The 26,293-nt window shown below is 45.8% G+C and overlaps 2 protein-coding genes across 2 annotated transcripts in view; one reads left to right on the plus strand and one right to left on the minus strand.

The window, feature by feature from the left end:
* LOC121591577 (protein vein) overlaps positions 1–26,293 on the plus strand; it is a 110,195-nt gene that overhangs the window by 25,003 nt on the left and 58,899 nt on the right. The gene's annotated exons all lie outside the window — the stretch shown is intronic.
* On the minus strand, positions 2,155–4,222 carry LOC121591578 (transcription factor Sp5). The gene has a single exon (XM_041912270.1). The coding sequence runs from the start codon at positions 3,962–3,964 to the stop codon at positions 2,534–2,536; it is 1,431 nt and encodes a 476-aa protein (XP_041768204.1). The 5' UTR covers positions 3,965–4,222; the 3' UTR covers positions 2,155–2,533.

Raw genomic sequence — 26,293 nt, forward strand, 5'->3', positions numbered from 1 at the left:
GCACAGATTTTGGCATGACAAACCCGCCCGCCCGACCACACATATGATAAACTATAATTTTGATATATGAAATCTGCCATCAAACGCATGGATGGGTCGAGTGAGAGGAGTGCGGGGAGGCAGCGTGAGGGTATGGTGTGTGTGTGTCAAGCGGACATTTTGCGACGTCTGCGGAACGAAAGGGAAAAGCGCGGCATCGGTTTTTATCGCACCAAATGGTAAACAAGAAAGCATATTCTCCATCAGGAAAATTGGCAGCCCCCGACACATACACACACATGGTGAGCAGGGAAACGTTTCTTTTCCCCATCTTGCTGGGTTTGCTTTTTTTCCTTTGTATACCGATTTCCTTCTCTGTTGTGTTAATTCGCACATACTCTGTACCAACGAGCAAAACAAAAAAAGCAACACAAACGCCGAAATGGTGGCGCCCCGCCAATGTCAATATTTGCACAAAACGGTTCACTTGGAGGGCAATTTTCCGGGAAAGCGTTTCGATCCGGGACGAGCGAACAGCGCGCAAAGGGAGTGGTAAGATAAGCGGAAGCATTTAGCGAATGAAAATTTCAATGCTTGGCCGAAGACATTCCACTGTGTGCGGATGATAAACGTCGTGGCGTTGGGCGATGAAGGATGAAACATAGAAAAGGGAGAGGAGGGATACGTTAACCCCATTTGGTGCTGTGCCGAGCGGGAAAATATGAAGTGCTAATAGGATCTGGCTTGTGTGCCGGGCTGAGGCGAGCATGATTGACGGCTAATAGAGTGTGGTGGCAAGCGCGAGGGGACCGCATTTATCTCGACAATGTGTTCACTGTTTGCACAAAGGCTCGCCGCGCGCCGAACAGGTTGCTTACAACACCGATCGAGAGCCGATGGTTTGGTTGTTGCGATGCAGGAGAAGATGTTAATTCTGGCAGCAAACAGCGGTAATGTCAATACGGTAGAAACTATGCTGCACTCACTGTGGCGAAGAAAGGAAAGTTTACTCATATGGCACTAATCGAAGACTGATCCGGGGGATAAAATTAGCTGCCAGGAAAAGGGTGATTTAATGTAGTGTATTTGCTTTAATTGAAAGGTAAATATGGATAGTAATTTTAGCCTCATTCAATGGTGAATCATACACAAAAAATACGAAGAATAATGTCAAAAGTATAAATTGAAGACTAAATAAAATATTAAAGAAGAATGTAAAGAACGGCGCTTAAAAGAAAATTAAAAGAAAAGAAAAGAAAAAAGCAGCAAAAATTAAAAATAAATGAATAAATTGAACTGAACAAAATATTGATGAATCTATTTTGAAAACATTAATATGTGATTAAAAACATTAAATCCAGATGAATTAATTAAAAAAACGTAAAAAAATATAAACTGTACATACATAATAGCGAAACTCATTAATTTTAAAAAGAAAATAAAAAATAGAAAACGTTTATACAATTCATAATACATTTAAACAGAACAGCAAAAATCACCCCTTGCAGAATAAATTCCAACCATTAGCCAAGGAACGCGTGAAGTTGATAAATGAGCGAATAGAAAATAGATTAATACCATCACGCTTTACCATCACCGTCCACCATCCAACACCGCTCTCTGGAGCAACACTCCGATGTAACTACTCATTGAAAAGGAATTAATAGGCAAGTACACGGTTGGGATTCAAATGGAACCAAATGAACACGACGGCGTACAGTAGAGGGGCAAGATAGGACCAAAACAGCACAGAACAAATGATTTATGAACCTCCCAGCCAGGGCCCAGGGTTTGCACACAGTCGCCTTTTCCTTCGAAGCTGCGCTTTATAATCGAATTTCGGATGGCTCGATAAGTGCTTGTTCCTGGGGGTTGGAACACGGAAGCCAAGTGTTCGCGAAAAGCGGTGATCATTAATAAAAATTATCCAGCACTCGAGTACGATAAGACAACATTTATTAAATACCTTTTGGGTGAGTTTGTTTGTGTGCACTAATGTGTGTGTGTTTTTTTTATAAAGATTGCTTTGCTTTTGGCTATACATCGAGTGAAGAGTTCGTCGCTTGTACTATTTATTCTAACATTTTCCCTCCCAAGCCGGGAAATCTCATTGCGCGCACCATTATTGTTACCATGGCGCAAAACACACACATACCTACACGGTACACACAGTCGCTCGGTTGAAGTACATTTAATATCACATTTTAATAATTAATACATATTTTTGCATTTAATTTAACATATTCCCTCTTTTCCATCATTCCGCGAGTGCAAATGCATGTCGCGCGCACCAGCTACGCGAACAATGCCCATTATTCCATGGCACATGCTGCACATGCCGAAAGAAAACTCCCTCCCAGCAGGGCAGAAAGGAGACCACAATGATCGGGTAGTAGGGTGGCGGCCTTCGCCTGCATCCTTCCTTGTGAGAGAGCGAGAGCGCGAGCAGTTGCTGATTAAAACATATTTTAATCACCGCCCGGCGCGATGCGGGGCTCGATCAGGCGCCTTTGTGTGCCAAAAATCGCAACAGATGTTCATCCCAGTGCTCGCGTTATGCAAGCCGTCCCGGGGAAGCGATGTGAAGGTGCGGCTGGTGGTGATGATGGTGCTGCTGCTGCTGCTGCTGTTGGTGGCGTGTAGCTGCTGCACCCTTCCCGTTCACGCCCGGCGGTGCCTTCTCGAGCAGATCGCCCGCCTTGTCCTGGTGGGCGGTCATGTGCCGGGTCAGGTGGTGCCGCTCCCGGAAGCTCTCGTTGCACACCGGACACTTGAGCTTGTCCTCCCGCTTGCGCCGGGCATGGTCGTGCACGTGCTCGCTCTTGTGGTGCGACCGCATATGGTACACCAGATCGCTCGTCATCCGGAAGCTGATGTTACACTTGGCACACACGTTCTGCGCCGACAGCGTGAAGGTGCTCATGGCGGAGGGCAGCAGCGTGGAGAGGATGGCGGCGGCCGCCGGATTGCGGATGATGCCGTCCACCGCCTCCGGGATGGGCGGGGCAGCGGCCGGCCCGCCGCCAGCAAACGGGGGCAGTGCGAACGGTGGAACGCCCGGGAAGTAGCCTGCGCCGGGCATCGGCGCATCGGACGGATCCGCCGGACGGTACAGCATGGGAAGGGGTGAGGCAGTGGCCGCCACGGGACCGCAACCGTTCGCTTTCGCCGACGGGGAACCGGCGGCCGGGGCTGACGGGCTGCTGCCCGGGCTGGGCGACAGGAACGGGCCGTACTCGTACGATCGGAAGCCACCGCCGACCGAGCCGGTCTGCGAGCTGGACGGGCTGATCGAGATGGGCGGACTGGTCGAGGGGCAGCTGTGCCGGTCCGGGCTGAGCGGGGGCAGCGGCGAACCCGTCGGCACCGCGCTGGACACCTTCTGGAAGGCGCTGCGCTGCACTGCGTCCGGGTCGCTGCGCCCGAACGCCCCGAACGGATGCTCGTAGAACCGTGCGCCGGTGTTGAACAGGTACGCTAGCCGCTCCTCGCTGCCCGCCGGCGGCTGCAGTGGCTGGTGATGGGGATGATGGTGCTGCGGGTGCTGCTGAGGATGGTGGTGGATGAGAGCGCCTGTATGGCGCTCCACGGCCAACCCATCGGCCACCAGCAGCGCTCGCTGGCGGCCCGCGCTCAGCATGTCCAGCGGGAAGTGGCGCTCGACTTCGGGCGAACGGATCGGGCTGAAGCCACCCTTCACGGACAGATCCTCCGACTGGGTCGAGTCACTCTCCACATCGATGGTGGGCGATGGTGGGGCCGGTGGGAGTGGCCGTTTGGCGGGCTTTGCATTGCGTGTCAGCTTCTCGTCCGGCAGCATCAGAAACGCCACGTCGAAGGAGCGCTTCGTAGTGGTTTTGCGGTCGTTGGTTAGTTTGCTGGCGACGGCCGCGTGCTGGTGCAGGTGCTGATGGTCCTGGTGATGGTCCGGTAGGGGTGGTGCTATCTTCACGTTCATCCGTGACTGCTTGACGTCCATCGTCATCGTTTGGGCGGCAACAGGGTGAAAGTCCAACAAATATTCACAACACGGCCACTTGTAACACTCTCACTGCAATCTGTAAATGTGCCACCGTTCCGCGTTTTGTGCGGTTCCACAGTTCAACACGTGTCACAGACACATACGCGCACACACAAACACACACACTCTTCACACTTTGCAAGTATTGCGTTCAGCACAAACCTCACAAGACGGGTCACTAAAATCGCTTGCTTCTTCTACGAGCGCTACCGAAGAACTGAACCATCATCGATCCTGGCCGCGCGCTGTGTCCTGTCCGCTCGTCAACTCGACGAGTTTTTGCAAGTGCCACACCAGCACACACACACACATACACCCAGCCCAGCGGAGCATGTGTTTGGCCACGATTGGTGCAAAGGGAGCAACAGAGAGGGAACGATCATAAAATCAGAAACATATCGTTCCTGAGCCACATAAAATGGTGAATCCTTGCGTCCGGTTTTTCATCGAAGCGCATGGTTTCTGTTGTCGGGAGTTTGCGACGCTGTGAGCGAGCGAGAGCGAGAGCGCAATGTACATAAACATAGGGCACGCCACTACTCCCACCCCCTTTGGCGCAGCATAGGGTTGGAAAATATTGTCCCTCATCATTTGCTCGGCTTTCTCGGCGGTAGAAAAAGGGAGTTTTTCCCTACTCGTAGCCTTTTTTTTCCTTCCCGCTGGGTGGGTATGATGCTGTTCGTTCCTGTTGCCCTCCGGCTGCTTTGTTTCACTTGCTTCAAAATATGGTTCTCGCGCGAGCGGGAAAGCGATGAGCAGTGAGTGTGAACGAGAGAGAGAGAGAGAGAGAAGAGTACACATCAACCAACACACGGGCATGGATTAATGGAAAACGCGGTTTAGGGCTAGGAATTCGTCCTCCAGCACGCAAGCGCATTTGTTCGCTTTTCCTACACAACACAGGCTGAAGGGAATTTTCTTCCCCAAGAAGGAGAGGGATTGGGGGGGACCTTAGGGGTAAAAGAGACTCCCAGGCAGGACCCATGAAATAGCAATGGAAGAAGCTTTTGGTGCATTTTTTGTTTGCTTTCTTCTAACGTCAGCATATTTTTGAGTCCTCGGAACGTACCGGAACATTCCAGCGCACAACAAAGCTGGTGGTATTGGTGAGCAGTGGGTCGCGATGTTGAGCAGCTTTTATGTACAATATATTCCCTCCGCACTGCTGCTGTGTGGCAAGCTGCTGATAAGAGAACATGGACGACATTTTAGTGTTTCTCCTCCCCCCTTGCCTTGGTCTCTTGGTTCACTACAACGCATCGAAAAGGCTCTTTCTCTCGCTCTTGCCAGCGTTCTCTTCTCGCTTGCACCAAAGCAAGCTCTTTCATTGCGTTCGTAAAATAAAAGGGTGGAGCATATCGGTGCAGCCCCCGAACACAGGGGGGGAGTGCGCGAGCATATTTGCGTTGTAAAACGTGTGGAGGTTTTTCACAACGAAAAGAGAGCCCCCCCTGCTTGCAAGAATGGTGGATTTAGAGTTGGCGGAAAAGCTGCCGCTTTTAAGCACCGCAACGATGGCGCTTATTGGGCGGTCGTCAATCGTGCTCGCATGTGTGTGCGCGAGTCGGTGCCAAAGGAGGAGGACGCGGTGTGGGACGCTACTTTATGTTCTAGATCTGTTTCGCTGGTAGTGAAAATGTGGCAAATCGGTGGAAAACATGTTGTTTCGATACATCAACCAGAAGCAGCGTGCTGGGTTGTGGATGTTAGGTGTTGGGGACGAGGGTTGGGAAGGAAAAGGGGGAAGTATGTCGAGAATGTGTTGCGTTTCGTTTGCACAGCCGCGGTCAAGTGTGGTAAGATGATGGTACGGCGCTGTACGGTGGTGTGCGGTGGATGAAGGGCGCGTATTTATTTGTTTGCTCACCTATGTACCCCGTTTGGTGGGGCATGTCATCATCAACACACACATCCAGGCACACACATATTCCGGAAGGATGCTGCTGGCATATGAAGTGATAAGAAAGATTGAGGGAACTGCTCCATTTTTTTGTCGTCGTTGCTGCGCGTATGAGGACATAAAATTACGCCCGAGCACGTGTGGTGGGTAGATTCAGCACATCTTGTGCATAAGAAAATGGGGTACTCCATTTTGTTTTTTGTTTGGTCGCAGGTTCGGTGGGAAGACGGGGGGAAGTGTCACTAACGAGACATGCACAGCTTTTTCCACCCATAATCTAATAGCAATTAGAAATGGGGAGATTGCTTGTTTTTTGCTTGCTTGCTTGGATCGCCTCTCGACCATGTGGAGATGAAGTTTAGTGCTGAAAATGCTGGTTTTCTGGGTGGTGCAGATGATTGCTAGACCTGTGTTCGTGAGTAACATGTGCCCAAGCTGGATGATAAAATCACGGGGAATATGCACTGAAAATGTTGTTACGTTATGATTGCTTCGAAAAAGAAGGTGAACATAATGTCTTTTCCATTTATTTTTAATATTGTTTTTATGTCATAAATGTTTTTATTAGACAATTCCACTTCTGTTGAGCTTGTGAATATTTTTATGTATAAATAACAATGTGAAATCCTTACGATATTATCAAATATCAATATTCATTCTAAATAAAACAGGAAAGCATTCAAAAACACAATGTTGCATACATTTAGGCGTATATTGATGCAGAGTTGTGTATTGTGTTAAAATTTTCCTAAAATCATTATTCAAAATAAAATATTTCAAATTACGAACGTTCTTATTCAAAGCGATTTTTTATGTACTACACAAGTGTCTGATAATTGCCTACAGGAGGGCGTACTCAATTAATGCACTATTTAAAAAGGAACATCCGTAAAACCGAGTCCATATGGTTGCCGGAAATCTCTGGCACTTGATGTGACAAGGTCGGCTATTCTCCGGTTTTCCTATCTAACTCGGAGATAGTCAATCAAACCCTCGTACGCACAAAACCCTCCCAAATCGGGGAAACAAAACAAAAAGAAAGAAATACCTTACCAAAGAAGCTCCGGGTTTTTTTCCTGTTGAAGCTGAACAAAAAAAACCTCCTCGCATATATGAGCACGGTCTTGGTAAAATGTGACAGATTTTGCCTACCCAACCATCAGCCCAGCGGGCAAGGCAGTGCAATATTCGGATCTCGGATCTCGACGCTCGGACCCCCGGGACGATTATCGAAGGCTCAGGCGCGCAACCACTAGCGCATATGCTAGGATTTAACTCCGTGAGCGCATCGTGAGTTTCCCGCCTGCTTCGCTTGCTCGCAGCGCTGATGCTGGTAGTGCGGTGGGTTAATCACAATTAAACTACCGCAGGGAGGATGATAAAGCGAGCGAAGGGTCTGCCGATGTAGTAGTGACTGCCGAATGGGTAAAGTGGTTTGCCGAGCAGCGCATCGTTAATGACCGTCGCAGGGAAGTGCGAAGGGGTGCGATGCTTAGCAGCGTTTCGGCGAGATCCTTCCCATGTGTGTGCGGGGTCGGTGCCGACGGGAGGGAAATGATAAAATAAATGCTTTTATAAGCGATTTCCCTCTAATTCATGGCTACAGATTACATATGTGTTAACAGAGTGTAACATGTGTGCCATTGACCACCGCAGCCGGTGCAATTATGGGACGAGTTTGGCGCGGTGCAGGCAAGCAAAAAAAAAACCGCAAGAGAAGGGATGATAATGCGTTTTCTAGCGAAGGGAGTTAAAGGGATTGTCAGCGCATAGGCTAGGCATAGGCGTTGGGACCGAGACCTTTCAGCCTGTGACAGGTTTTTGCCGAAACTTTCACCTTTTTTTTTTGTTGTTGGTTCGCTTCACGTGAGAGGTTGCACAAATATTATCTTTCCCCGTCCGATTTTCCGATGCGTTCCAATGTTGGTGGTTTGGAAATGGGATGCAGAAGTTGAGCGCGGCAACAGTACGCGAACGGATGTTGCGGGTCGAGCAAGTAGCATATGGTTCAATTCGCGAGTTTGAAAGATGCTCGCGAAGGAAGTGGGAACAGATGTTATCCACGTACGACGCGGTCTCTCCGTGTGGTCGCTGTCTGGTGGCTGTCAAGAAGGTTGGGATTTAAATCACAATTCTATGATGTGTGGGATAAGGTTCAGGATCATCCGGCGTGGCGTGAATAATGGTTTACGGTTTGAGATTGAGTTTTAAAAGTTGATGAGACGCGAAGTGCGCTTTCGCGCTGATGGTTTTGGTTAATCGATTAAGACTCTTACATCAAACAATATGGAACACAAATATTGGAGTCAGTCTTAAAACCAATTGAGTTTGTTTTTACATTTAAATTAAGGTTGACAGACAATTTAAGTTAAGAGTTGACTTCATCATTGTTATAATTTCATTTAAAAATCTAAAATGTGCTTTGATTTGTCTAGCGGTAGAATGTCAACAGAAACCGATTAACTACCTATATGGGTCCTGGAACTTATGCCAAGTCTTTATCAATCCTTGAATATTTTCAGAACCATTACCGGTCCTGGAACTGATCAAGAATCTTAGCAGTTTTGAAACTGACACCGACCCCTGTTGCTGATCGTGATCCAGAACAGGTCTTCGGAACTGGTTCAGAACCTGTGCTGGTACTTTAATTACCAGACTGATCTCACACCCATATCGGTATTTAAAATTGGTCCAGAATCCTTAATGTTCCTGAACCTGATTTTCTACTCATACCGGTAATGGATCTGATGTTAAACCGTACAGGATCTGAGACTAACTCACAACCCATACTGATCCTGGTACAAATCCCTAATTCATACTAGCTTGAGCTGATTTAGACTGGCGTGGTTAAGAACTATTACCGAACTTATTACCATTCCAGAACTTTTCTTGGACTTGTCCTGGTCAATCAGTCAAGAAACGAATCACAAATTTGTTTCTGTCCTTAAATCGATACTCTGCTAGTTATGATCCAGCTACAGGTTACTTGGCTACAGATGAAGGAACCATTCTGAACGTTTGAAATTCGTTTGAAAAATTCAGTTTTTTAGTATTTTAGAACCATCGAAAGATATTCTGACCTTAGGATTAACAAATGAAGTCTGCGGAATTTTTGCGTTTATACGACTGCAGTACAGAACATACTCTAAAGAAATCATAAACTTATTGACATTGTTAAGCAAAACAATAACATACACTATATCTATCGAAATCTACATCTCAAACCTTAAATGTTCTAAAACCCTCTCCGAATCTCTTCCAACTGTAAAATCTATAAAATTTTAAATTTATTTACTCAAGTAATTTCTTCAGTAACACCGTTCCTCCTGCAGTAGACCCTCACTCGGCTATAATGTTTCCAAAATCACTTCAATTCGACCAGCCCAGCTCTTGTACACGCATGTCAGCACGTTTAACCTTCCGCAAACAGCACCCTCGGCACCCCTTTAAAAACACACACACACTTTTCCCCGTCGGTCGCTCCGGAAAGCCCAACAGAGGTGGCACGATATGGCACTCTTCAATCCTGGCACCCTTCCACCCTGTTCGGTAAAACAATCCCCTTCGATTTAGCAAACATCGGTAACTGCCACCTGATGAAGTGTTTTATTTACCGCTACCACAAGGGGTAAACATTTATGGACACTTTAACTTTCGACCCCTGCCTTTGTTGTCCCGCGATATCCCGGCAGTGTGGTGGAAGGCGAATGTGCGTTTTTAAACCGTACCGGCGGTACGGAATGCTGCTACCACCTTTAGGTATAATGCAATAAAAGAGTCATATTTCTTGTCTCGATGAGCAGCCCGGCGCGGTGTGCTGAGAGTCAGTTCCGGTAGGGCCGGAAATGCGGTGCAATGCATTGAAGCCGAGCGTTAACTAGACTTTGATGTGAGTTCCAATCTAAACAAAATAAGTTACATGATGTCAAGATGCACGTTAGTATGTGATTAGCTCCGATCGAATCGTTACCGCCAGCAAGTGGAAAGGTGATTGAGAGGATATTAAGTGTTTCTGGTTGACAGCAGCGTTTGGCACAAATGTTTGGCTATTCGCGTTGATTGTGAGTTATTGAGCTTGATTTTTTTTACTTCTTTTCAACAAAAAAAGCGAAACCGTTGGAAGTAATTGGTATTATTCTGCATCAGTTTTTGAGTTGTTGAAACTGAAAGGGATTTGAACGAATTGCTACATTAAATATCAACCAATAAAATCCAAATGTAGCACCCATTGTTGAATTGCCAGGTGATGTGGGACTGTTTATATTTTGGAAAAGTTACAAACTACTCCTTATTCAAGCTAAATGTAGAAAGTAGATGAGGTAAGATGAGTTAGGTTGATAAAAACAGTTGAAATGTGCTTCAAATCATTGAATAATAAGCAATTGAATACAATTTTGAAGTGCCGTTATAAATAAAAAATAGCTCGTTTAGCCTTGTGCCTTGATTTCCATAATTGACGCCATGAAAACAATGGGCTGTTGCAGATTTTTGTGGCCTATTTCCCATGGTTACTTACGACCAATAAGTACAAAAAAAAGCGTAATGAACGCTAATGGTAATAATAAACATGTAAATAAACAGGAAAAATGGTTCAATTGTTCTATCGTAGACTACAAAGTCACCTTCGACCGCCGATAGTCCAATCGATAACGAACGCTAATTTCTTCCGCAAACGACCACACAGAGAAATGGCCACGTTCTTCCCACACCCACACAGCAAACCGCATTATGTGAGCAGGCAGGGGAGAGTTAAATGTTCCATTTTACGATGGCAGCTACCGTCATGGGTGCGAAAACTTCCCATGGCTGTCCTAGACGATTCCACAGACACTCACACACAGTGTCAACTGGTAAAACGTCAAACCGAAGCTTGCGGGCGCCATTTACACGCGAGTGAAATTTTGCGTAAACATTAGCATTCAAATTTACACCCACGCGGCTGCCGGTTGCATTTCCGGACGCTTGAATTTGACTTTGTGTGATTTTTACTGTCCGATTTCAAGAACGGCTCCCCCCGCATTACGGCTGTCCCAGGATGCGGAAACTGTAATCCAATTCCGAAACAAATTCGCCCCATCCACCGCGCGTAGCAATGCCAGCGACTACGACACCGGAAGCTGGGTGTAAGGCTAATTCAATTACCGAGCTGGAACTTCCTGGGAGCTGGGGACGGAACTCGCGAGCTTGCAGGCAAAAGTTGCTCCTTCCCTTCTTCCCCTTCGCTCGCAGTAATCGATGAAAGGACACTCTTGCGGTGTTTTTTCTTTCCCCCCTGCTTGGGCAAATGTGTTGTACAGCACAACGGTGGGTTGGAATTTTGCACGGTTCAAAGCAAATCCGGTTTGAGTTTAGGTCCGGCGGTCCGTAATGCGTGTCTGTTTCGCTTGCCAACCGGAAGGGACGCTCGATCCCTTTTCCACTGCTAGCGGTGCTCGAACGCCGCAACAACGAAGCGTTACGGCCGGCGGCGATTGTTGGATGAAATTTATTCCGTCACGGATTTTATGTTTTTAAATGATCTTGTTATAATTTCATTGTCCTCTGTGGTATGCGGTGGTTGTGCAGGATGTCGTGTTTTAGAGTGGGGGAGTTGCTTGCTGCTGTTGAGATTGTGCGGAGCAATCGGAACGGGCGGTTGGTTAGTGGTGGTTTGGGATTTGGCGGGATTTTCGCGCGATTGCGGCAAAGCTACTGGGAAAAGTGGCTCGCTGTGCTGATGGATGAAGCGACGATCCTAACAGATGGATGAGACACGCTGATCGTTGCCAGCAGGGCGATGTCATGTGATACATGCCATCTTTGGTTGCGTTAATAACACTTGACATTTTAACCCTTGGTTAGATAGTTTTTTTTTTAGATTTTTCAGACGTTTTTCGTAAGTGTTACTTACTAGTATCAGAATTAGCATCAAATATTCAAGTTTAATAACACATAAACGTAGAATATCGTTAACCAACCAACAAAACAGGCTATTTTGGTGTGTTTTAAGCAAACCGAGTAAAGAGGTTTGCATAATTTAGGGCGCAATGCACAAGCAAAAATTAAAAAAAAAACAACATATGGATACGCCTAAAACTATACTCGATATGTTTTGATGTTTAAAGTGAGTTACAGAGAGATACAGTTTACCACAATTCATTCATTTATCTAGTTTTTATTCTCTAACCACAACATACAATCCATGAAATCCATCAACCCTTCAAGGGTTGGCTGCTGCAAAAAGGTACACAGAAACAGCACGGTGTCAAAATATGTGAGCTGTTGTCGGCGCCTGGTCACGCGTAATAATCTAAATTATGTTTTTTGAACCCCGCACCCCGTTCCCGCGGACAGTCAGTTGAAAGTTGTCATCTGTGTTGTTACCCCGACGAGGCAGCAGCAAACTCGGGAGGGTTCCGGACGAGTGTCAATCGCTGGACCCCGCTATAGTAGGTACGGGATTTTGGTCCTGCCTGCCATTTTAGGGATCATGTACTGATTCCGCCGTCCCGTCCGGGATGGGGTGAAGTGAACAATTCGTCACCAATTGAATTAGATGTGGTACGCTCTTGCAACGCTGATAACGAGGTTGGCAGATGAGCCTGCCGTTCCCCAGGTTCAAGTAGGAAACCGTTTCCCAGGATTAGGCACTCATGCGATGCAAATTCTGGCCCGATGCTCGTTTGACACATTGATAGTGCGTTGTGAAAAGACAACGTATATCTCAAGACGAATCGATTTGCGTACACGAATATGTTGCCTCTCCTGGGGAACACGTGATTGAATTTCACGGTCCCCGAGTGACTGTTGAGATAGTCGCGAGGCACAATACGGGGCTATTTTTTTCGGTGCGTGTGCTAAAGGAAGTTATGTTTTATGAGTGTTGTTAGCAATTTTTGTAATCAGATTAAGACAAAATGCATGACTTTTGCTAACAAGGTCTAATGAATGTAGTGATATCTTGGCACGATTCTGAAATTGAAGGATACGGTCCGATTAGGAGGTGTACATACATCAATAATACTGTGAGAAAATTGATACTACTATACATAGAAATTGTCTCATCATCTATTATTACTTGTTCTGATACAGCAACTTCCTATCTTGCACGAAATACTTGCCCTTGCTGCGATGAATAACCTTAATCTGTAGTCGTTGAATCTCTGAATGTCTGTTTCACCTCCAAGGATTTAAAACTTTCCGAAAGATGCAAGATCTAAGCTGTCAATTTGATCCACTGTTTGTGTTTCAATTATTCCCACCGCCAATTTCTGCTTCTATTCCTTTCCAACAATACATCCCCATTGTCCTACAACTAGGTCAACCTATGAGAGTACTCTATGCTCACCAGTCCTGTCCCGAACAAGCTCAACATCGTTCAAAGTAAGATTATCGACAGCGTCCATGAGGCGTCTCTTTGCGGCATGATGTAGCACCAAACAAGTATTCTCCATTCCACAAACCATCAACATCACTCTAAACCAGCGCAGCCCTCCCCAACACACACACACATAGCTACCGATGGGGGAAAAGGTCGAAACTCAATAAACTGACAATTTGTTTATGCTAAAACACGATAATACACTAAATAGCCGGTGTTTTGGGATTTGATTGCTGTTTACACGGGCCGTTGCAGCGGCTGGAATGAATATTTAATAAACTCTCACTCCCTCTGTGCTGTTTGTTCGGGGCGGCGTAAACATTATGCCGCCGGTTTTGCGGTTCACGGTGAGCAATGTTGAGCCGCCGCGCACAGTGCCACCACATCCAAAGTGTCCGCCAATCCCTCGGAAGGATCTTTGCGCCGGTTAGGCGGGATATTTTCCACGTGCTCTTCAGGTATGTGAACACACCAGCAGCAGCAGCTCACAACCACGGAGGGGACAGTTTTTGATGAATAATTTTCCCACCGCACTTGCCTGCTGTCGGGCGCGTCTAGTGTATTGGATTGAGCTTGTTGTCATCACCTGCTACCGTGCAGGAATGGGGAACGTAAGGGCATGGAAGCGAAAATGTTGTTATGTTGATGCTATGGTAGAGCAAAATTTGCATACATTTGGATGCTCTGTTTTATACTACATGGGGAAGTAACAATAACCACGTTTATAGATATCTTTGTTTTGGTTGTATTTTCTTTGATTTAATTGATTTTATCTGACAAATCAACCTATGTTATTGTCTAAATTCAGCTTACAAAACAATTATGTTAGATTAGTAAAAGCCGTTGAATATTATTATCAACCAACATGTAGAACATCTCTAAAATGAAAGAATATCTCTAAAATCCAGGATAAAAAAAACCTTTTTTTGTACAGTCCTTTGTCTGAAAAAGTAACGAAAAATAAAAAAAAGTTCCCCACTTGCTAGTCAAATTGCTTCACCAGCATTGCGGCCTACGGCTAGGTAGCGACACTGTTCTCATTACGTATTCATAGACACAAATTGGAAAACATTAGAACCCTTCGGCAGGTGTCTGTTAGTGCTGGCGTAATAATATTTTCCCTAATCGTTTCCGAACTTACGTTGTTTGCGTTGTAATCAAATCTGTATCCTTCTGTGAAACGTACACTTGGATCTTGCTACGAACATGCCGGCAGATCTGGTTTGAGGATACGCTTGGAACAATCACACGCTAGACACATCATACGTATGTGTTAGGAAAGAAATTTTTTATTCAAATCTTTTGTGCAACACAATGTAATATTTACATTTACAATGAATATTTGTACTTGTACTTGTTGGAAAACTTTTGTAAAGGCGGGGCGGAAATGAAGTTTTTTCAAAGAAACTGACCTAGTTAACGTTCAAAAGAATCAAATCAATCGGTTTCGAATAAATCATACAACAGACTGTTAATTGTTTGCTAGGGACAGTGGCATTAAATTTTTTTGGTCAAAATAATTACTGCATTTATAAAAATAATTACTGCATGCATAAAAAATTAGCAACAGCATTGAAAACGTGTAATTTGAACAACGCTGCCACCTAGCGGCGAGTAGGGCAAGCTTAGGGTAAGCGCTTTTCTCCTTAAAGCTTCCTCAAAGTTAAGGACATTTCGAGCAGCGATGAAAGGTTCCAGGCCTCGTTGAATGTTTCAATATTTTGAAAGGATTGTTGTTGATAGTTTCAAAACCGACTGTAATTTACAAGCGCATCCTGATTTTATTCCTTATAGATCAAAAACGATTTCTTACCTAAAAATGATGTCAAGATACGCTTTAGAAGTAATCTAAGTTATTCATTAACACACATACTATTTTAAGTGTTTCGGATACATGTAGTACAATTACTAATAAATTTAATATTTTATCTGTGATGATTTCTAAAGTAAAAACATTGTATGCATTTTATTTCATATCTTTTTAAAGTACATTACTTACAAAGTAACATAATCTCTATACTCAAATTCGGATACCCGCTCGACCGGCTCCGAGAGGAATCGGCGGTTTGAGTTTGTCAGAATCGGAGCCGGAGTAGCAATGTTCGGAAGCGATTCCGAGCCGTGGGTGCGATTCCGATGACTATCACTAGAGCACTGCGGTATGGGATCGGGATCAATTCCACGACCGGTATGGTGTCAGGATATATTGAAAGACCGATTAGGGGTTATGATTAGTTCCAGGGCCAGGTTTATGACTTTTTTAATCACATACAGTCAGAATCTATTAATTGAACGTTTTTTGATGGCATGCTTTGTAAATGACCGCTCAATAGTTGGTTTGTATGGAAATCTGCTCAATTGTTGGGCCGGTCTGGTGGTACAGTCGTCAACTCGTACGACGTAACAACATGCCCGTCATGGGTTCAAGTCCCGAATAGACCGTGCCCCCATACGTAGGACTGACTATCCTGCTATGGTAACAATAAGTCACTGAAAGCCAAGCTCTCTTCATTAGTGGGTACTGGCAGGCCTTGACCGACAGCGGTTGTTGTGCCAAAGAAGAAGAAGATGGAAATCCGCTCAATAGTTGGTTTGAAAAAAAAAAAAGCTGAACTGCATAGGTAAACTATTGCACGCAATATACTTTCTCAAAGAGACATTAATAACATCATCCCACAGTCACAGTTTAGAATCCAACCCGAAAAATCAACAACAGATACATAGATTCAAAACATATATGTTCATCAAAACTTAACATATCTGAAAAAAAGTTCTAAGGGTCTAGTAGAGAACTAAATTTGGGAAGTTTTTTTTTCTTCTCGTAACAAGTATGATTTTCCTAGCAATAACAAGATTGCTATCCATTTACTTACAAAAAGATTGTGCAATTCACTCAACACAGAAAAAAGCAGACAAAGGTTACTGCCACATTTTCCACTGTGAAGCGCCACAGTTTCCTCACCCCGCCGCTCCCAATCGTTACATCGACCGTGTAATATAATTCGACGGTAGCAATAAAAATGATCAACTGGAAAGGACTCGACGGCCGCGCGATCACACCCCACTGATGCCAGCAAACTTATTGTGTACGCTTGTGCTACGTGTGTGTGCGTGCAACCATTCCGTCTGCCAGTTTATGGGTAGGTTGTTGAACTCGGCTTACATAATACTGTTGCTGGCGGTGGATGGCTCCTATCCTCGCAGGGAATGGGCGCGCGAAGCCTGCGACGGGGGCAGTAGTTTTCTTGCCAAAAAATGCTACCATCATCATTGCCGGCTCGGCGGGAACGATTTCATCGCAAGGGATATTCTCACTTCCTTGGCTTCCTCCGCCACCTCTCCCACCTCCCCCTCCCCGTGAGCGTTTCTTCGTTGGGCACCAAAGTTTTCTATCATCCTCGCAATCAACTCTCGTTGACTTTTCCTCTTGATGACGGGCAAACGGACTGAGTTTATCTATCCGAGAGAGTGTTGGTGAATGTGCATGTGTATGTGTGTGTGTGTGTGTGTGTGTGTGTGTGTGTGTGTGTGTGTGTGTGTGTGTGTGTGTGTGTGTGTGTGTGTGTTTGCTCATATTTGTATCTTAGATCAACGTCTGCGGAGCTGGAACGATAAACACAAGGACACAAAGAATAACAAAAAAAGCGGCGCAGAATGGTTTCAAAGCAATAAATAGTTTTGGCTCGGCGGAAGCGTGCCATAAACCAGCATACCGATGGCACCAGCGCTTCCTGATCATAGTAAAACCGAAAGCAGCGACTGAGAAACGGTTGCAGGTGGGGTAGTGGAAGCATGAAATGGATGCTGATGGAGGTCGTGGGGTCGAATAATCGACTCGCCAGCAGCCAGCTACGTACGGAGCTGGAGTCTGGAAAGAGTTCATGCGCTTTGTGCACCAACCCTTGGCTCCTTTTCGCGCTTTCTCTTACCCAACTTTGCAAGAAAGCAGAGAACAAAAGCGACCTTCGGTACGCATTTTCGCACTGGTGACAATGTAAGTGAAACGACATGAGCCAGCGAGCTCGGCTCGGTTATCTACGCTGGAGTGATTTGACAAATTATGCCAAGCTCGAACTAGTGTTATTGGTGAGAAAGTGCACAGCCCCACGGTGGACATGCAACAATCGGACGAACCAGACCGGGAACGAATGAAGTTTTGCGCAATAAAAAGCGTTGCGTTTGCAGCCAGTTTTGCTATTTCAATTGGCGTCAAGAAACTCTATCACTTGCGCGTCGTGGTTACTTTGTGAAAATTTCAATGTTACAATGTCGCCTGCTCGACCGAACTACGCATTTATGTTAATAGCCAAGCTTAAGAGTTTCATAAGATATATTTTAATACTTTTTATATTTAATGGACATAAGGTACGGTAAAAAAGTTAAACTTATGTATTTTTATGCTTTTTGGTTCACCAGTGTTGGTTGTTGAATATTCCGCAGCTTTTGTTATACCCTGAAACTGTTTTACCGCATCGAAATAATCCAAATCTTTTAATCCAAAACTTGACAAAACCATTGGAATTTCATTTTTGCTTACAAAAGGACTTCTACGACAGACGCAAATGATTATCACATTTAATCATCGCCCCATACACGCCCCAGCAGTAATTTGAGCTCGCTGGTGTAACCCAGTAGCAGCACGGCCCGCTCCTTGCAATGCCCAACCGCGTCCCTGTTGCAGCAGTCCTTGAATGCCGTCTGCCCGGGCAAACACACACACCCACAACTCGAACGAAAACATAAAATCAAACTTCATCAACATTCATCCAATCGGGGCAGCGAAAAAAAAAAAACAAAAAAAGAAGTAGGAAACCACTCCGGAATTACACAAAAACTTGCAACCCTACGACGACCACAGCGCGGGATGGATGGATTGGGAAAAGGGACCCAAACCGAACAACAAACTCCACCGAAACTGTCTGCGAAACTATCCGGAAGGAAATGGAAAACCAAGAGGGGAAGGGAAAAATCTACCCCCACCTCCACCTCCATGACTGGCGCGTCATTTTTCGTCGAATCGCGAGCGAAAAAAGCTGCGTGCGAAAGTGAAGGAACGGAATCAGAGCACACACACAGACACAACTTACGCGGGCAGATAAAAACTATCGCTCGCACATACAGCGAACTAAACCGTCGAGACAGGTTCGCATCCCCTCGCTTGGGTGGGATCTCCCACGCTTCCGAAAAAACTACGGAAAACGCTCTCGCCGGAGTGCGGCGAGAGATGCGAGCGCCTAGGACGAAAGGGGTTCGCACGCCAAGGGGGGGAGGGGAGGGGAAAGCGAGCCAAGTCCGACATCAACACTCGCCGGAGGATTTTTGGCGCCAAAATGCGTGTATTGTACAAAATATCGTACGATGCTTGCGACGGCGTCTCCTGGCGGGGATGGAACATTATATTGGGGTGTGTTTGGATCAGCGAGGGCCGCCAAAGAATGGGGCGGGAAAAACATGTGAAAAAAGCAGAAGGCATACAACCCGACGGGGTGTGTGCGCCGTGGCATGGCGGGAATACTTTGTTTTGTGTTGCTCTCCCCGTTGCTCAACCGTTGCCTGACAGTTTCCGCTTACGCGGCTATATTTTCATTAGATTTTCTTCGACACCGCTAGATTTCTGCTAAGGGTTGATGTTTAGCATTTAGCCCTGCTCGCGCCCCGTCTCGCTCGGTCGGCTTGACAACCGGCTGCTGTGGGTGTGTGTGTGTTTGTGTGAGATGTGTGGCGCGAAGGAAGTCTGCCAAGGCACGAGATGCTGCGCCGATGGATGGAGCGATTGTTGTCTAGCACCAACGCGCGGTCGTTCGGCGGAAGTGTGCCGTTCGTCGCTTATCCTCCATTTTCCCAACCACCCGACAAGGCAAAGGGCGAGCCCCATTTTCTCGGAGCTCCGAGTTTTAGGATCCCTAAATTCCATGCCATGGCTATGACTATGACGGTCGGTCGGCAACCATGGACAACGGAAAATGGTTTTATTGAGATTGAGTGTCAATCGCGGCTTTCGGCATCGGTTTGATGAATTGGTTGTGGGTCGGGGCCGACATCGTGGACAAAGGCGGCTGCGGCAATAGTCACATCGAGCGACGCCATATTAATCATACACCCTTCTTCCCGCTGATCAGTCTGATGCCTCCATTGCCCGGGCAATGAATTGTTTAACAATGGCATCGAAATTATGCTTCGCTACCACACACACACAATCAGAAAAAATGGACTGAAAAGCTTTTACAGGACCTAAACTATCACTAAATCAGCCATTTAACGCAAAAAAGCATAACGCCGTCTGTGCCGCGCAAGCGATTTTGATTGTTTTATCTCTTTCCTCCTGGTCACGGCACCAAACGGAGGAATGATACACCAATCGTAGCTAGACGCTTGTGTTGAATTTTTTGCACACGAAAGTAAACTACTTTCACGTTTCTTGGCTGGTGAAGATTCCCTTCTTCTAAGCTTCCCTATTGTGCAGCTTCTATCAAACATTCCAACAACAGAAACAACACCGGCGAAAAGGAGCCACTAAGAAAAATTATGCATCCACATCCACGCTGGAAATTACCATAATCTTTTGTCTCACAAAAATGCACATTTCCATTCCAATCAATTCCAGTGTCCTGGTACGATTGTTCATTTCACTTCGCCCCTCCCCGGTTCGCTGGCCATTTCTTCCCCTTTTGCCATTGCGCGCCCTGTCCCACAAGGCGACGGACCCCAGCACACACTGCACAGCATTCCATCGTTCAGGTGAACAGTTATGTTACGATCGCAGTTGCGGGAGTTGTCGCCAACGAGAAGAGTGTATACGAGGGGGTAAAAAAGAGCACACACATGAACACAAACGAATGAAAAAGAAAAAATAAAGGAAAAAAATACATCCCAAAACCAAACTTCACGACTTTGCGGAAATTCCACGAACCAAACTAACCGAAAGTAATAAAGCAAAACTGATGAAAATAAAAACACAAATGCAATGCGGCAATACGCCCGGGCCGGTTGCAGTCGCGTTGCTTCTGTGCGCCCACACCCACCTCAAGCAGCAGCAACAATCGCACGAGGAGGACGAGGAGGAAGAGGAGGAGGAAAGCGAACGCATTCAGGCCAAATTTTTGGACACCATGACCATACGTACGGAATGAATAAATTATCACATCAAAAACCCGCGATGCCGCCCGAAAGCATCGGAGCCTTGTCGCCGCCAACACGCCAGACCAATGGTGATGAGGGGGGGGGGGGGAGGGAAAAGTGGGAGCGCACGAATGGGTCTGCAGCGCACTAACGCAGTTGCGTTAGTTGCGAAGGCGAGCTGCAGCAGCAGCAGCAGTTGTAGCCTTTTGGGAAGTTTGGTGCCGTCTTGTGCGCACTCACACGCGCACACCCCCCTTTTTGCCGCTTCCCGTGCGCCGAAGTTTCCGTATTCCATATTTGACCTTCGTCTGCATGCCACAGAGCTTCTGTTCTCACACTTCTGTCGCCTGCGTCGATGGGGAAAGGGGAAACAGGGGTGGGGGGGGGGGGGGCGAGTGCCCGGGAGCGGCCTGCGCGGGCAAGGGGGTGTCCCACCTTTCGGGCGTGCGAACGGGAAACCTGTTTTCTCAATCGCTCGATCCAGATGACCGCATTAGGTCGCGGGTGGCCACAGCTCGGCGAGGACGGGTTGCTTTGGGGGAAATGGGCGGGAAGGGCGGGAGTGGCCGGGAAGGCATTCCCATGGTCAAGATCCAAGGCTATTGTCGATAATTCTCATGCTTCCCGAGAGATATAGGTGTACCGGCCTTCCCTCCTCCTCCAGGTCCCGTAGTGATTGGTGCGTCTCGGGCCGCGAAACGTAGCTTTCGAAAACGGTCCAGGATATCCAGGCAGGCAAGACGGCTTGGGTGTGGAAAATACGTGTGGTACGAACGGAAAAGATACAGAGCGCTATTGGTTCACCGTTGCTGCCGCAACTGTTGAAGATAAATAGAAATTTCTTATTATTTATTTTATCAATGTATAATTACCAATAGAGTAATTTTTTTCATGTTGTTTTATGATTGATTTCTTCATGATCATGAGACTAGACTGTAAGTGAATTGCATTTTTACCAGCTGAAAATCATCATGACAACACAATCCAAGATGTGTTGGCGCAACTAGACTGGATTTTAAATTTTAAATAATTCGATGCATTTTGATATTGGCACGTTTAACGTAGGTCTTTAACGATTTTATCAGGTTATGTTTTGTATACAGTTTGGCAGTTGGAGACTGAAAGATGTCAACAATCGATACAAAACCACACGTAAAACTAACCTCAGGTTTTCAGACAGAAAAAAATGTAAATAAACGTCAATTCGTCGCAGGCCTAATTAGGTTTTTTCAACTCAGCTCAAGTACGATTGATTTTTGCTTCTCTGAAGGAAATATACTTTGTCGAGGATGTTTAAGAACAGTTTGAACGAATGTTTTAAAATGCATGAAAAGTATTGTAACTCATTTCAAATGAGTATTCTCAATTTATCTTTGTGTGCACTCTATTGTCGAAATCATCCAACATTGCGGAACGCAACTTGGGTATAGAAAACTTTCTAACTTTAATCAATGGGTTTATATTAGATAAGAGATATTAGCCCTTCGTCAATGAAATATTTAAACCATCATTTACCATACACAATACACAGATTTTTGTTCGAAAAATAGTTTTAATACATCGTGCAACATCATATGACGCAGTTGGAACTATTCTTCAACTTCTTAGTTAGCGCAAATAATCCTCATTTATTTACATTTTTCAGACAATATGTTAAAGCTGAAAATGTCAGGCCAAGCCAACATTTAGCTGGGTTATAGAGCGTTGTTTTAGCATGAGCTAAGACAAATGGAAAACATTATAAAGCAAAAACTAATTGCAATCATAATCTCTCTCATTATTCCTAATAAAGACCACTTAGGACGCTCAAAGGCTAAAGTTTGTGGAGCGACATTTTATGATTAATACTCATGGAGTTTGATCTACGACGATACGTGCACTTAATCCAGTTCCTATCAAAACATAGTTCTATGCCTTCCAGCGTGTTTAGCATGTTGATCATAATTAACAGAAGAGTTATGGCGCCCTAAACCACATGCTCTCCGCTCAACTATTTAGCATAAACATATACGTCGTACGCTTGAAATTAACTGTTTATGATTTTTATTAAAAATAACCGAAAATCCCTACAAACTTCCCGTCGCGTTCGCTGCTCCCTGTCTTCACTGTCTCCTGCCAGTGGGCACTGGCAGCAATTATCAGCGCCAAATCGTGGGAGCGTAAAACTGAACCTTCCCATATGGAAACAGTAAGTTGGCGCTGCTTCATCCACAAACAGACAGGCATACTCACACACATTGTGGACTCGAAAACGCACTCGTTCGCGGCTGTGGCACACACACACACACACACACACACACACACACACACACACACACACACACACACACACACACACACACACACACACACACACACACACACACATCATGTTGCTTGTGTTGGCGGGTGTTGATATGTTTCCCCGTGCAGCTATAAATATTTTTTCTGCAACCTCTCCACCACAACATTGTATCATAAGATGTCGAAAATGCTCGCTCGCCCCCTTCGCTCCCGCGTGTCCATCTACTGCTTTACTTGGCTGGCTTCTGTTTCGCTATTACTTTCTTCCTTTGCGGATTGGTTTTACTACGCCTGCCTGCAGCAACACACCACGTGGCGTACCGTGCATTGCGTAGCGATCGTGCGGGTGCATCGACTGCGTTACTGCGTACGCACATGCACACACACACACATTGGACACGTGATGTAGAGAGAGGGGAAACCAACGATGGGAGGATGGAATAAAATATTTATCCTTTTGTAGCGTGCGCCAAAATTGGTAAACGCGCCGACACGGGTTTGTTTCGCGCACTCGAGATATTGTACGCCGCCCGGTTTCCTCCCAAGCGCTGCTTTGTTGGCAGCAGTGGGGAACTGGGAGGGGGGGGGGGGGAGGTCGGAGATTTAAAAGGGTGGGACAACGGCTACATGTGCATGGTTGTTTTGATGCTGTGGCGCATAGCATAGTTTAGGTTCTTCCGCGAACCCTGTTTCGGTTCCCGTACCTCCCCAACCGGCTTGTGGGTGGTTGTTGTTGTGGTTTACCCTCTTGTGCTAACGGCACTCAACGGAGGCAATGTTGCAACGCGAACGCTAGCGCACCACACGGACAGTTGCGACCTGTTTTACGCGAGCTTGGATCCTCCTTTTGCGTACGCGGGATCACGCTCCTCTCGCTTTCTGAAACAATACGGACGGCATTGGTGGTCAATGTTGTTAGCATCGGGCCGTCGTGAATATGGCCAACTACAGAACAATCGGTTTTGATTTTCGTTTTCGGGCGGAAATATTATGTGCGTATTTTGTATTATTACTTATCACCCTCTGACGATCATTTCAATCGTGTTTGGTGGTGTTTTATGACATTTAAATTGCAGTAAGTGTTTGAAAATAGCGCTTTGTGGGTTGCAATTTAGTAATTGATTTGATAAGCTTAGTTAGATTTGCTTAGAGTTATAATTTGTGTATATTTATATAAAAGTTTAACAGTTAGCAACGTAACTTTATCACAGTTAGGACATTAAATATGGTGGCTCGAGGACTCGACCATTCTACGTCATATTATTTAAAGAATTTGATAAAAAATCAACTCCGATTTGGTTGACATTTTCTCAATAATAGTAAACAAAACCATAGTTTTGTAGGTATTTGCTCGTGTCTAATATTTCTTACAGGATTTTCACATCTGATATTTCATTTTCATCACAACACAAATTTTTAATTTTTTTCAGCATGATTTTCAACACTTCAACGGTCAACGGGCGATGAGATCCGGCTGCAAAACCCCGGTGAAAAAACGATGAAGAAGACCCATGAATTGTTGAACATCATGCTGAAGAAACTCAAAATTATTATGATCAATATTGAAATATCAGGAACTTCCTGCACGCGACCAAAAATGGTTTTCTAAGCCAACCTCCAATGTGTAGATCATTATTCATCGCTTGCAAGATGTTTTTCAACAGCTGTCACGTGCTATAATCGCATCACAATGCAATTTCAATTCTTCCACATGATTTTCAACACATCACAAATAACTTTCAATCTAAGTCTGTCTGTTGCAACTGTCAAACTTGTCAGCTTGTGATGTGTTGAAAATGATGTGAAAGAACTGAAAAATATTTGTGATGTAAATACAACATTTGACATCTGTTGAAAAACAGTGCAAATGTTTGTTCACATTGGAAATTGACTCGGAAAAACCCCTGTAACAACGTTTACATTAGAAAGTGACTTGGAAAACCCTGTATTAATAGACATTGAAATATAATTTAATATAAGATTAAGTAAGTCTAGCCCTACAACACAAAAAATCATCAAATGCATTCAGAGCATCGCAAGTCCACACGCCTAAACCCGCTTCCACTTGTTGACCATCGCGCCCATCGCCAACTCTCCACATCAGCCTCCTCTAGACCACTTTACAGGCAATGGTGGCCACTACTTGGCGCCTGCTACGCGCGCGCACGTGTGTTCGTGTGTGTGCATCGGCAAACTACGCAATCGAAAACAGGCCTTTTTCTGCCCGCCGGTACTGGACCCGGACCAAACATTGTGCACGGTCGTGTACGGTCAGAGTTGTGCGTTGCCGGAGCATCGTGTTCTAAATTTGGTGACTACGGGTCCTCAGTGCGGGGGTCCCTGCCGGCCGAGGGCTTTGATCTTTGCAGCCCGTTTTGCATAAGCGCATAAACGTGCGCCGCACAAACTGACAAGCGCGTCCCGTGCGCGTACGTTTGCGCTTAAATCCTCCCATTTTTTTGTTTGTTTGCCAAGACACCGTGTTCAAATCGCTCCGCTTGGGGGGAGGTTCTAGCCGAATTTGGCAATGGTACCGCCGCCACCGTCCACTGTCCCCACCACTGTGTGCATTTCGGAGCATCTCGTTTGCAGCCCGCAGGCACCGGGCAGCAGATTATTTGCATTACAAAATGTGAGCATCGAGTGCGTTCGAGTCGGTCGCAACTGATAGAGCATAGCGAACGACGCTAAGGGCGCAAAAGTATAAACGTACAAAGAGTAATCTCTGTTAGTGCGCCAAAGGTTGCATCAAACACATGCAAAATAGCTCATGAATCACGCATTCCATTCGCTCACGTGCGTCGCACTGGACCTGCTCGGTACTCGGCTGTACTGAGCCTATATTTTTGGAACGTCGGCGGGCTTAGTCACCCCGGCGGCGCTAAACCCACCCGGTACCCACGTAATTAGCCGTGATTAATAGTCGATGAATCATCATTGACCGAGACACACTGCCGAAGAAGGGCGCTTTTGGTGGCAGAACATTGAAATGCAATTGCTCATGGGAGCCGGAATAGATGGAAGCTGTTTAGATTTCGGCCCACCAGCAAAAGTGTAACGATGGGAATAGGCGTTAATGTTAACTGTCCGTCACAGGCTGGTTGGTTTGAAGCAGATAAAATCGCTTTCTTAAAATTGTAGGGAACAGTTTCCTTCCGCATTGAATAGAGCCGGCAAATATAATCCCTCCAAGAGTATAATCCCTCTACAAGACAACCCGTCAAACACCTAGCGCCTCCATGAGGGGAACGAACGTGGACGTCATGTCGTTGGCATTTAAAATCAGTGCGATAGAAGCGTTAGTACCGTGTAAATACAATGTTTCTACTCCTAAATTTCCTCAAAATCGCATAATTATTTTCCTTCGGCAGCAGATTGGGAACGATTTCTACGAACTTCGAATTTCGGTCAATAAATTCGTTCATCACAGGGTTACCCCTCGATCAACGATCACCATCACACCTTTAAACAACACACGAGCAGTGTGCCAACAGGCTCATCGCACTACAGCCGAACGGTTGGATTGGAAATAGTAACGATTTCAGCCGAAATCAAGCTCCCATAATCCAGCAAGTTTCGGCACAACCTCTTGCGAAATCTCTCCACGCACGTAATAAATAAAGCATGGCAA

The sequence above is a fragment of the Anopheles merus genome, chromosome 2L (genome assembly GCF_017562075.2).
Source record: "Anopheles merus strain MAF chromosome 2L, AmerM5.1, whole genome shotgun sequence".
NCBI classification, from domain to species: Eukaryota; Metazoa; Arthropoda; class Insecta; order Diptera; family Culicidae; genus Anopheles; species Anopheles merus.